Source organism: Rousettus aegyptiacus, unplaced genomic scaffold (genome assembly GCF_014176215.1).
Source record: "Rousettus aegyptiacus isolate mRouAeg1 unplaced genomic scaffold, mRouAeg1.p scaffold_m13_p_14, whole genome shotgun sequence".
Taxonomy (NCBI): Eukaryota; Metazoa; Chordata; class Mammalia; order Chiroptera; family Pteropodidae; genus Rousettus; species Rousettus aegyptiacus.
The window spans coordinates 59084308-59096364 of NW_023416289.1; the positions used below are offsets into that span (position 1 = coordinate 59084308).

A 12057-nucleotide genomic window follows, 5' to 3' on the forward strand; every position below is an offset into this window, starting at 1 on the left:
AAATTTGCAGTTAGGAGGCAGAAGGGGTGCAAACAGCGTGACGGCTCCTCTGCCGTGGGGTACGCAGGAAAGGTAAGAGAGCAAATCCCAGCGCGCTCATCGCAAGGGAAAAGGATTTTATCTACGCGATGATGGATGTTAATTAAACTGATGCCATGATGCTCGCTTCACGACACGTGTAAGTCACACCGTTACGCTGTGCGCCTTCGGCTGATACGGCGCGGCATGTCCACTGAGTCTCAACAAAAAATAAAATGGGAAAAAGGAAAAATGTTCAAGTCTCGAGTAGGAGGCGTCATTTCAGGCCCGTCTCATCCTCCCTCGCCCCCGGGCCGTCTTCGCCGTTAATGGGGAGGCAGCTTGAAGAACTGCCTCGCTTAGAGGAGCGGGCCTCGGAGAGGTGGTCCTGCTCCGGGCGACCCTGAGGCTTCCGCGTGGTCCCCGCAGCCTCGTCCCCCAGAGGAAGGAGGAGCGTGATCTGCCTGGCGGCATGACTCCCGAGGTCTCCACAGCGTTAAGCTCTGCAGCTCAGCCCAAAGGCCTGAGACTATGACAAATCTAATCATTCACTTAAAACATTAACTCCCGACACTAAAAACGTAGTCAAACAGGCGTCTCGTGTGTGTACCTAGTCTAACGATTTTAAAGCACGCTGCACAGCAAGACTGTGGGGGTCACCACTTTGCTGGGGTGACCCTGGGCCCTCCGGACAGACACCTCTGTCTTCTCCAACACCATCCCACACTTTTCAGTTCCAAATTGCTGACCCCCAAGTTAAAAAAAAAAAAAAACACTCAATTTTCCTTCACAGAAGAAATGACTTTATTCCATTTGAAAAAGGGGCACAGTTATTCACTTTTTGCCTGGCAAAATCCTCTGACCAGAGGACTCTGAGCCCTGGCTGGAGGAGACAATGACTGACGGAAACCCGGGGCCCAGACGTCCGGCTGAAGAGCAGCGACGCGGCTCCTGGGGCAAACCCCGGAGGCCGGCCTGGTTTCGAGGAACACGTTTAACACTGACGATGCTTAGTTACTCACTGGACCCGGGGAGAGCGTTTCTCACAAAACAGAGGGGAGCGAGGACCCGGGGGCCCCCTCCGGGACGCTGCTGCCGCCCTCCCTCCTCTCAGGATGGATCTTCTCAATTTACCCCTCTGGCCTCAAGTGTCAAAGGCCACAAGCGCGCCCAAAGCTCAGCAGGTGCGGGCCGGCCCCCTCCCTGGGTGTGACCTTGCCAAAGCAGCTTCTCCCCCACCCCCCCGCTCCACCCGAGGGTCCCCAGAGGCCAACCCACACCGCCCCCCCCCCGGGATCCGCAGGGAGCACCGAGCTGCCTTGAATGGGAGAAGACGGGCGAACCTCAGGACAACAGGTGCCGGGCCCCTTGTCACGGCAGGGGTCAGCCCCGGGCCCTCCGTCACCATCAGGAGCCACGCTGCACGCAGCGTGTGAGTCACCCGAAGAAATGCACTGAGCCCTCATCCCCTGCGGCTCCGAATTCCTGAGAACGCAGTCGGGGGAGCAACGGGAAGCGAGCGCGGGGGCCCGCCTGGCCTGGGAAGTGTCATGCGCCGGGACCTCGGTGACTGGCATTCGCCCTTCCATCGGCTCCACTCCGGACTCCGGCCAGCAACGGCTCCAAGGGAGGTGGCTTGGGGAATCCAGGTAGCGACCTCTGCGGGCACCAGCCCCAAAAGCTCGCGGCAGCGTGGAACACATGCGTGTGTCGCACTGAGTGGCCGCAGTGCGAGGGTCAGAGCTGCCGTGAGGACGCTCACGGCCAGTCCATCAGATGCCTTCAGGAGACGACATTCGTCGCATCCAAATGTTTCTCTTGCCATGACTTCCCGGACAGAGGCTGAGGGTGCTGGTGTTGGGCCCCGCGGCCTTGGATTAGACGAGGTGACTAGGGCCTGAGCTGAGAACACAGGGGTGGCTCCTGAGACGTGTCCGTATGCCACAGGAAAGCAAACGCAGCCCCCTAGGACGACGCGATGGCGGGGGAAGCAGGGCAGGAGCCCGACCCTGATCCGTCAGAAAGGCCGGCTAGTTCCCCGCCCAGGGGCTCTGCCCGAGCTGGCTGTCGGCAGCGGGGACCGTCGCTACCGGAAGCGCTAATCTGGGGGCTGGCCCTCGAACCGCACTCACTGCCACTGAGCCGTTGGGGACAGCAGTCGTGTTCAGAATACCGGGCATCTCGCCGGTAGCTTGTATCTTAAAATAGACCAAGTAAAACACTGGCAAAACGACCCCGATGAGCAGCATGATGAACACGGCGTTCCACCACTGGATGCCACAGTCCGCCCCGCTCAGCGGCGACTTGGGAGCAGCAGGAAGGAGTGGCTGGCTGGCCGAGTCTCCGCAGGAACTGTCGCTTATGAAGATTTCTGACTGCACCGCACGCTCGATGTTCTGGTCGATGCCCTTAAAGAAATCCGTCAGCGGGCTGCAGGGGGCGCTGGCGCTGACGGCTGTTCCGTCTTGGTCTGGATGCTCCTCGAAGGTCACCCTGGTCTCCGGGGAGGGGCTCGCCAGGGGTCTGAGTTCCTCGTGGGTCTCTGTTAGGATCCCATGGGTTTTCACTGGAATCTTAATAGACCTCAAAGCATATAAGTCTTGTTCTCTGATGAAGTTGTTGGCTGTCTTGATATCTGCGACCTAAGGGAAGCCATCGAGACAAACATCACGCAATACGGACGGCACCTCAGCACTAATATCCGGTGCGGCTAAGTGTCTGGTGCACGGTCCGAGCCCACCCGCCTAGGAATCTGACGAACAGTGAAAACTGCACCTATCCACAGAGGCAGCTTAGGCTGAGAACTTCGTTGTTCAGCTTTAACTCGGCCTTAATACATCAAATTTTCCTACACATTTGCAAGTCTGAACGATTTCAGATCAGTTTTGGAGACGACTTTTCTGTCTGTTTAAAGTGTCACTGCAACCAAATGCTTTGAGGTGTGACCACTACTGGAGTAAGAACACCTTCGCCCTTCCTACTTCTGTTAACTTAACTTTTGGGGCAACAGTGCCCCCATCTGGCTGACCCTCGCCATGGCAGGACCCGCTCTCAGCAAACCGCAAAGCTTTGGCCAGCGGGACACTCAGCACCTCGTTTCCCATGACAACGTTTTACGAGCTGAGCTCTCCTGGTGGTTCTGGGTGCTTTTCCAGAAGTACTGCACGTCATACACGCTTATTTTTTTGAATGCAAGTGACCTAGAGTAAATTCGATTTGAGGATTTCACAACTTTGTATAATAATCAGAAACGCGTAAAGAATCATGAATCAAGCTGGGAATCATGCGTTTCACAAAGTAACGAAGTTCATGAGAAACTCTTCCTGTAATCAAAACTTAAGATTTAAGTGTGTGTGTGTGGGGGGGGGGGCGGCTGGGGAGATTCTAAGTCAAAGATAAACTTCCTCAAGCTAATGTTTGAAAACTTACTGAAAGCATCACACAGTCTATAGTTTTAACAGTGTAAATATGGCCCACAGTCCAGCAGAAAGAGCCTTATTCAAATCCATTATCTCCATTATTTTAATTATTTAGCAACTGTTTTTAATCATCTAATTAAATTGGGGTGGGAGACATTTTTGATTTATTATGTCCTAAAACTAAAACATAAGGTGCTAGAGACATTTTTATCTTTGTTCCTAATAAAGTCAAATTTATTTATTTAAATAGGAAGACTGGTCACTTATTGGAGGCGTTATATAGGCTTCACGGATTTATCAAGCACCACACCATTCCAAAAAGCCCACCGCATCGATTCAGGTCTGCGGAGGGCAGGATTCTCTTTTTGGCTCAGGTTTTATAAGACACACAGTGTGCCTGCGGACGCTGATGGGAAGAGTCAAGTATGCACACCTCAGGACAGTTTAAGACTGCCATGTGTCCCCGGCTGGGGGCAGCCTGTTTATTTCCCCGGGAGACGCACCACCCCACATGTGTGTTTAACCATTTGAACCTCGTCAGATGAGACACTTTGAGAAGGAAGAGATTTTTAAAATAAGTTGCTGAGATTGCCTTAGAGAAAGCCACACAAAGCTGTCGCAATGTTAGCGAAATGAAATAAACAGTTTCCAACCAGGAGCAAGCAATTCTATAAATACTTTCCTACTTACTTTGCCATTGTTAATCACTCTGAATGCTAAAAACATAATTAAAAAGAGAAACAGTGTTACATAGGTACACAGCATACAAAGGCTAGACATGCAGTTCCAACCAAGTAAGTTCCAACCAGCAAGAATGGGTCAGAAAAAGCAGCCGGAAAACCCAGCATACCCAAGGAACCTCAGATAAGTTCTCCCTGGCCCCCTTAGGTCTTACACAAAATGTGCTCAAAAGAAAACGAAAAAAGGAGGTTTCAGCATTTCAGTTTGGAGGGACAGGGACGAGGAGAAGTAGTCTGCAGAGAGGGGACAGCCTCATCATCCGAGAGTCCCTTCCCGACCCCCAGCTGCGGAACTGGCAGTGCGTCCCCCTGCCTTGCGTCTCCCAGGGGAACCCTTTACGCTGTAGGAGGCCTCGCCCCACCCCAGTGCGGGTCAGGAGGGGGCGGCGAGGCCTCCGTTCCCGCGGGCAGGGAGGGGCGGCGGCGCGGCGCCCGCGGGGTCCTTACTTTGCAGCCGTACTGCAGAGCGAGCTTGTTGAGGCTGTCCTCCAGCGCCAGCTCCCGCCGCAGCAGCACCACGCCCCCTGCTCCCGGCCGCCGAGGGGGGTGGGCACCCTTCTTCTGGCGCTCCTGGCCCCGCGGCCGCAGGGCCACACGGGGGGGCTCTTCCTCGGAGGAGTCCCCAGAGCCCCCACCGCCACTCTCAAACGTGTACACTTGGCTGGTCGGAGTCCTACAGACCAGGGCCGGGCCTTGGAAAGGCTTCGTTAGTGCTCCCTTCTGCCTCATGGTCTTAAACTGAAAACCAAACCCCAGCGTTAATCCCAGACAAAGCACATTCGGTCCTCTGACTACGTTAAAGATCAGTGTCTCGTTAGAGATCACTCTTTTCCCTAATCTTTACTCTTTTCTCTAATTTTAAGTACTGAAAAAAACAAATACCGTCAGCAAAAAACGATGTGTTTATGCAGGGCGAGAGGCTTAAATAAAGACATCTTTTTTTTCCTAATTACATATTCAGAACACAAAAGAACCCCTCATCGTGACCCCCTCATTCCTCATCCACACCTGTGTCTCCCCAAAACCACAAACGTGGAGGGAAAAAACTTCTTTTTGCGGCCTCTGAAGAGTAAAGGCATGGCTGGGATCCTTGCACCCAGAATCTTAATTCAGAATCGCTGTACGAAAAATTCTTGTTCAGCTTTACACGAAAGTATCGTCACTAAGGCCACTTGATTAGCAAAACTAAGAGAACACTCGTATTTTGAAACGGCTTAAATTAAATACTATGCAGGGCAAGTCGGGGAAAAATTTCCGCCAACTAAAGAAATTCGTCCAGTTTCTCGCAAGCCCCTTTGCTTTCATGACATCTTCTTGATTTTCATGTTCCTTTCCGGCCAAGTGCAAAAGCCATAATACCCCGTGTCCCCTCTCCGAAGTGACCGAATGAAGAGCCCAGAAACGAAGACTCAAATATGGGGAATGACAGCCTCAAAGAGAGCTGGCATCTGGGCCCTTCGGAGCCACAGGGGAGCGGCCCATTCGGGGAGAGCCGGTGGCCCAGCGCGACCCCTGCACCCCCAAGCGGGCCCCGGGGGGGGCGCCGCCCCCGCGCCCCCTCCTCCGCACTCCCTGCCGTCCGGCCCGCGAGGGACCCCGGAGGCTCTCAGGCCTCCGTCTCCCTCACTGTGACTTCCGTAAGGAAAGGGGACCAGCAAACAAGAGCTGACAGAAAAAAACGGGGAGCGGCCCGCCTCCGCGCTTGGAAGGGAGGGGGCCCCAACATTCCACAAAGGCGCCACCTCTGACCTCCGACCTCGGCAACCTCAGGCCCGCCCTCGACGGTCGCAGTCGTCGCCTCTCCGGCTGCCGGAGGGTGGCCCGCCCCCAAGCCGACAAGTGGGGTTAAGCCGCGGGGCGGCAAGAACTCCGCGCGGCGCCCCCAAACAGGCCCAGAACCCCCTCACCCGCAGTGAGCCCCGGTACCTCAGCTCCCAGGATTCGCCGCGCCCCGCTGTTGCCGCGCCTGCCGATTGGCTGCAAACATCAGCAGGTCTCGGGGGCGGGCCGGCGAGGCAGCCAATGAAATCAGTAGTGGGCGGGCACTGGGACACGCCAGCGAGGCAGCCAATGAAATCAGCGGTGGGCGGGCCGACGACGCAGCCAATGAAACCAGCGGTGGGCGGGCCGACGACGCAGCCAATGAAATTAGCGGTGGCGGGCCAGCGACGCAGCCAATGAAACCAGCGGTGGGCGGGCACTAGGACTCGCCAGGAGCGTGGCCCGGGAGCCCGGCGCGCGGCCCGGGCCTGGGCGGGGCCGGGCGTTCCCACGGGCCGCTCGCCGGCAGCCGTCCTAACGCTCCGCTCCCAGCTGAGCCTCACCTTGCTCACCTGCGGGTACTCCGGCCCCGCCCTGTGTGTCAGTGTCCAGTAACAACGACCAATATTCCCAGGACAGGGATGGTCCTGGCTCAGGCCTCTGGCGGAGAAATGGACCCTCTGGTGGGCGAGGGGCCGCAGGGGAAGTTTGCTCGGTCCCGTCCCCAAGGATAAAAAAAGTCCACCAATGTAAAACAATGAAACACGGCGACACGAACCAAAATACTTCAACGAATGCAGCATGGCAGAGGACTCCTTAAGCTTACAAGTGGTGGTCGAGCTCTCTCACACACACGCTTAAAACGTCAACCCACAACAAAGTCAAAATTTAAAAAGCAAAACAGTAATATGGGTAAAATAAATACGAAGGGAAAAAAAAAAAAACACCGCAAACGATTAGAATTCTTAACTGAGAGACCTCATCAAATGAATAAAGACACCAAGACCTCAGCAGATAAGTGGGTGCAGACAATTCGCCAAAAAATTCAGTTACCAGGGAAGAAAAATTAAACCGTACTAGCAATCGAAATAACGAAGCAAAGGCATTAAAACAGTAAGATCTCAGAAACCCCTACTACGGCTTCCCATCCTACTTAGAGTAAAAGTCAAAAATGCCTTACCTTTGTAGACAGAGTCCAGGATGATGTGAAGGCTCCAAGGTGTTCGCTGCCATTTTACCCATTTTTTTTTTCAGGCACCCTCTTTTTTAGTGGCTGGACTTCTGGCCCAAAGGGCTGGGCCGTGCCCCTGTGAGCTTGGCAAGTCTAGGAGTCAGAATTTAAAAGTCTGACCAAAGTGAGAGTAATCAGATCAGGATCACCTGGGTAGCTGACTTAATGAATACAGCTGCTCTCTGATCAGTTACAGTTGTTTCTTTCCTTCTGCATGTCCCATAAAAAACAAATCCAGACTTAGGAGAGACTTTGTTCTAAAGGATTTTTGCAAGGGGAGGAAGGGACTGTTGCAACTGGGAGAACCTCTGAGTATAAGGTCTGCAAACACCTCAAGAGTTAGGCAGAAAGTTCCTTTTATACAGAGGAGTAAACAAGGCTAAAAGGAACCAGGTGCAGCCAAGCGGGATGAAAGGGTGGCGGGATCGGATAGTCCATGGTCCAGGCTGAAGGTGGTCTGAAGGTCATTCAGGGGCCTGGATGAAGGACAGGGGCTTAATGGAAGTTTGGTTAATAAGCATTTTGTTCCAATTGACCAGTGGGGACAAGAGGCTCAGCTAATCATCTATGAGTCAAAGAAAGGGAATTCAGAGGGTCTGTGTCTGGCCTTGAAGGTCAACGAAAGGGGATCCATGAGTCTTACGTAAGTCACATGGAGAAGGAAGGGCAGTTCTTTGCAGCTAGCCGTTTTCCGGAACACAACGAGGGGGAGGGGGAGGGTTTCCTTAACCTTCACTCTTTCCAGGAGCACAAGGCTTGGGTCAAGTTCAACATGGTCAAGCATACGTCTGTGGATCTCCTTCCATGTGTCAAGCCCTGGGCCGCGGTGGTGAAAACATGGCCATCCTGCATAGGGCTGACATTTCTAGGGGGAAGATGGGCAAAACCAAAGCCTCGTATGGAAAAGAGCATAAGAGATTATGCCAGATCTTCGAAAAATAAAAACCGAGTCGTGTCTGTTAACAGAAACCATCCCAGCTTCATCAAAGTGAAAGGATGATATGCCGTGTGTCTTCCAGTGTCACACTGGGCCTTGGTTAGCAAGGTCACCCAGACATCATCTGATTCTTTAAGGAAGAAGTTCTCATAGTCTGGGGACTCTGGGAGTCCCTGAGACCTTTGCCTGGGAACCTCTATCTCCAGAGTTGCCGTTTACATATCACACATGTTGCTGGTCCCTTTTCCCATTCGAAAATCTTCTATTTTCCTGCAGTCAGATGTGCTGGTTTTTCTTTTATAGCTGTGGGGCAGCCTGCCTTGGCAGAGAAATTTTCCTGTAGATGTAATCGCCTATATTTTCTTCTAAGATTTGAATGGCATTACTTAAAAAAAAAAAAATTTTGCATCTTTCATTGTTGTGAAATTCGTTTTTTGCGTATGGTATAAAACCGGGTCCTGCCTGGCAGGCTCGCAGCTGGATGGCCAGCTGTGCCGGATGCGTTCATTAAGCAGCTCCCCCTTTTCCTGCGGAGCTGAAATTCCGTCTTTGATGAACACTAAAGTCATACTCAAATGGGCTCTATTTGGCGATTTTTTTTTTTTTTTGGAAATGTCAACTTTTAAACTTTCTGACTAACTTGAAACGAAGGACTGTCCTGCCCCCTCCCTCTGCCACTTCAAAGGGTGGCCAGGGTGTGTGACTGGTGACACTCCGGAGAAGGTCAGAGGTGAGGCACGGGGTCACCTTCCTGAATCGCCCACGCTTCTCTCTTTGCCGACCCTCTTCATGTTGTTGGCCCACGTCGCAGGCTGTTTTGCGACCGGCCCGACATCAGTTTGGGTGAGGAGTGGCCCACCGATGAATGAGTGATTCACAGGTTCAAGAGAATCACAATCTGGCTTCCTTGCAATGCGTCCCAACGGGCACCTCTGGCCTCCATCGTCAGGAGACGGATGTTGGGTCTGCCCACCCCACCCACCCCGAGTGGCATTTACACCAAAGCAACGGCAGTGGGCACCGACCAACGACAATGACAAAAACCCCGGCCCGAGGGCTTCACTGGTGAATTCCCTCAAATGTTTAAAGAATCGAGAATGCAAATCTTTTACGGCCTGTACCAGAAAACAGATGAAACTCTTCTGAACTCATTCTATGATATCATTACTGTCCTGATCCCCAAACCAGACAGACATCCTGAGAAAACTATAAACCAGTGACATGAACATGGATGCGAAAATCCTCAACAAATTATCAGCCAACTAAATCCAGCAGGATGGTGGATTACAGAAAGGACGATACATCAGGGTACACTGAGATCGTTGAACTGATACATAAGACGTTGGTTTGACATATGAAAATCAATCAATGTAATATACCATATACTCGATAAAAGACAAAACAACATGATCGTCTCGACAGACACAGAAAAAGCATCTGACAAAGTCCAAACGCCCTTTCGTAATACACACATTCAACAAACTGGGAATAGAAGCTTTCTTAGCCTGATGAATGGCGTCTGTGGGGACCCCACATCTTGCATCATACTTCATAATGAAAGACCAAAAGGTTACCTTTTAAAATCTGGAAAAAGAAAAGTATATTTGCTCTTGCCCCTTCCACTGAACATGGCAGTAGAGGCCCTGGCTAGGGTAATTAGCAAAGAAAATGAAATAAAAGCCATTCGGATCGGAAATAAAGAAGTAAAACTATCTCTATTTGCAGACAACATGATATTGTATGTAGAAAATTCTCCCCAAATCTATGAAGAAACAGAGCTAATAAATGAGTTAAACAAAGCTGCATAAAGCAAGATCAATATATAAAACACAGTTGTATTTCTATATATGCTAGCGATGAGCATTCCAAAAATAAAGAAACAATTACACTTACAAGAGGATCAAATAGAATAAAATACTTAGGAAGAAATTTAACGAAAGATGTGCCAGACTCGTATACTGAAAACTACAAAATTTAAAAGGGCCTAAATAAATAGCTATTTCCTGTTCGTGCAAATTTAATATTAAGATGGCAATTCCTCCTAAATTGATTTACAGATTCGATTCCATCCCTCTCAAAATTCCAACTTTTTACTGCGGATATAGACAAACTGACCTTATAATTCATACCAAAATTCAAGGGACCCAGCGTAGCCAACACAATATCCAAAAACAAGGATAAGATTAGAGGACTCACGAGTCCCTATTTTGAAACTCCCTACGAAGCTACAGTAATCAAAATTGGCATGAGAATAGAAATACAGGTCAATGGGGTAGAGCTGACGGAAAAATCCCCGCATTAAAGGTCAACTGAATTTCGATAAGGGTGTCAAGACCATTCAAGGGACGAAAGAGCAGTCTTTTCTACAAATGGTACTGGGACAACCGGGTATCCTCAGAAAAAAAAAAGAAAGAAAGAAAAAAAAAAGACTTTGAATCGCCGTGGTACGTCATATTTAAAAATCAACGCCAAATGAATAAAACACTACATTGGTGAGCTAGAATTATAAAATTCTTGGAAGAAAACATAGGTTTGAGAATTTGAGACCTTAGATTAGGTAAAGTTTTCTTGGATAGGGCCCTAAAAACACAGGCAGTCAAAGGAAAAACAGACACACTGGATTTCGTCAAGACTAAAAAAACATGTGCATCAAATATTATTATCAAGAAAATGAAACGAACCCACGTGCTGGAAAAAAACATTTGCAAATGTATCTGATAAGTCCAATCTCCAAAACAGATAAATAATTCATGTAACTCAACAATACAAAGACAAATAGCCCCCTTAAAAACAGACAAAGAATTTGAACAGACATTTCTTTAAAGAAGACACAGACATTACCAATATGCACGGGAAAAGATGATCAATATCACCACTGGCTATTTGGGGTTCAGTGCTGGACATTGTATGTGAACGAAAATTTCAGGTAATCTGAGGCTCCGGATTATTGCGTTCACATTTTCGGAGGATTACTTCTTCTGCGGGCAGCTCGACTAGAGGCCCAGAGTGAGGGTCCCGGCCAGCAGGGGCCACGACTGGCATCGCAGGGGGTCCAGGCTGCAGGGGGGCTACTTGCCTTGGGCCCTCACTGCACGTCAGGCAGCTCAGGACTGGCAGGGCTTGGACGTCAACTCGGGGTTCTTTGAGGGCAAAGGTCATGATTTTCCTGCTGCCCATGGTCCAAGATCAAGGTGCCGGGATGGTTGAGTTTCCAGAGGGGTGTTCCTTCCGGCTTGCAGATGGCCACCTTCTCACTGTCCTCGCATGGTGTAGAGAGAACTCCTCTGTCTGTCTGTCTGTCTGTCTGCGGGTCTCTCTCTCTGTCTCTCTCAATCTCTCTCTCTCCATATATATATATATATATATATATGTATATATATGTATATATATATAGACATTGCCACCATGAGGACCTCATCTAACCCCAACTACCTCCAAAAGCTGGGTCTCCAAATGACATCCCACTGGGGCTGAGGGCGTCAAGATACGACTTCCCTAGAGACACCGTTTCATTCCACAGCGGCTGCCTCCTGTGTTCACCTGTGCGGTCACCTTTACTTCACGTGGATTCACGTGTCTTTGCCGTCCGCGTCTCCCGCCTTTCTGTTCATTCCTCTTCACCAGCATGTCTTCTTTCTCAACCTTGTATTCCATCCCGCGGGCCCGTAAGGGTTCCGCTTCCCGTGCGTGCAACCGCCGCCCCCTGCCGCCCCCCAAGGTCGTGGTTCACAGGCTGCCTTCTCTCCCAAGTGCATCGCGAAGGCGCCTGTCTCCTGAGCTATAAGGAACATAACCCACTCGAGGGAAAAACTGATTTTCGAAGTACATCATATGTTCTTACTTGTCTCTCGAAGGCGGGGGGAGTCGCCTCTACATGGTCTGTGGTCCTTCGGCCAACCGTATGCAGCCATTAAACCAGCATTTCCCCATTGAGCAGATACTGGGCTCCGG

General features: G+C 50.8%; 1 protein-coding gene across 6 annotated transcripts; it reads right to left on the reverse strand.

Annotated features, from left to right (window-relative positions):
* Positions 1-798: 798 nt before the first annotated feature.
* LYSMD4 (LysM domain containing 4) lies at positions 799-9001 on the reverse strand. Of its 6 annotated transcripts, none has more exons than XM_036232031.1 (3): positions 7119-9001; positions 4625-4915; positions 799-2660 (listed from the first exon to the last, which is right to left on the reverse strand). In XM_036232031.1, the coding sequence occupies exons 2-3, from the start codon at positions 4904-4906 to the stop codon at positions 2049-2051; spliced, it is 894 nt and encodes a 297-aa protein (XP_036087924.1). In that variant the 5' UTR covers positions 4907-4915; positions 7119-9001; the 3' UTR covers positions 799-2048. The 6 variants fall into 6 exon arrangements, with proteins under 6 accessions (XP_036087924.1, XP_016010416.2, XP_036087923.1 ...); XM_016154930.2 differs by lacking the exon at positions 7119-9001 and adding an exon at positions 6104-6147; XM_036232030.1 differs by lacking the exon at positions 7119-9001 and adding an exon at positions 6085-6104.
* Positions 9002-12057: the final 3056 nt, after the last annotated feature.

Coding starts and splice junctions, on each gene's coding strand:
- LYSMD4 (XM_036232031.1), bottom strand. CDS start 4,906: ATGAGGCAGAAGGGAGCACTAACGAAGCCTTTCCAAGGCCCGGCCCTG. Junction 2,661..4,624: donor CTCTGCAGTACGGCTGCAAA/GTAAGGACCCCG, acceptor GGCTTCCCTTAG/GTCGCAGATATCAAGACAGC.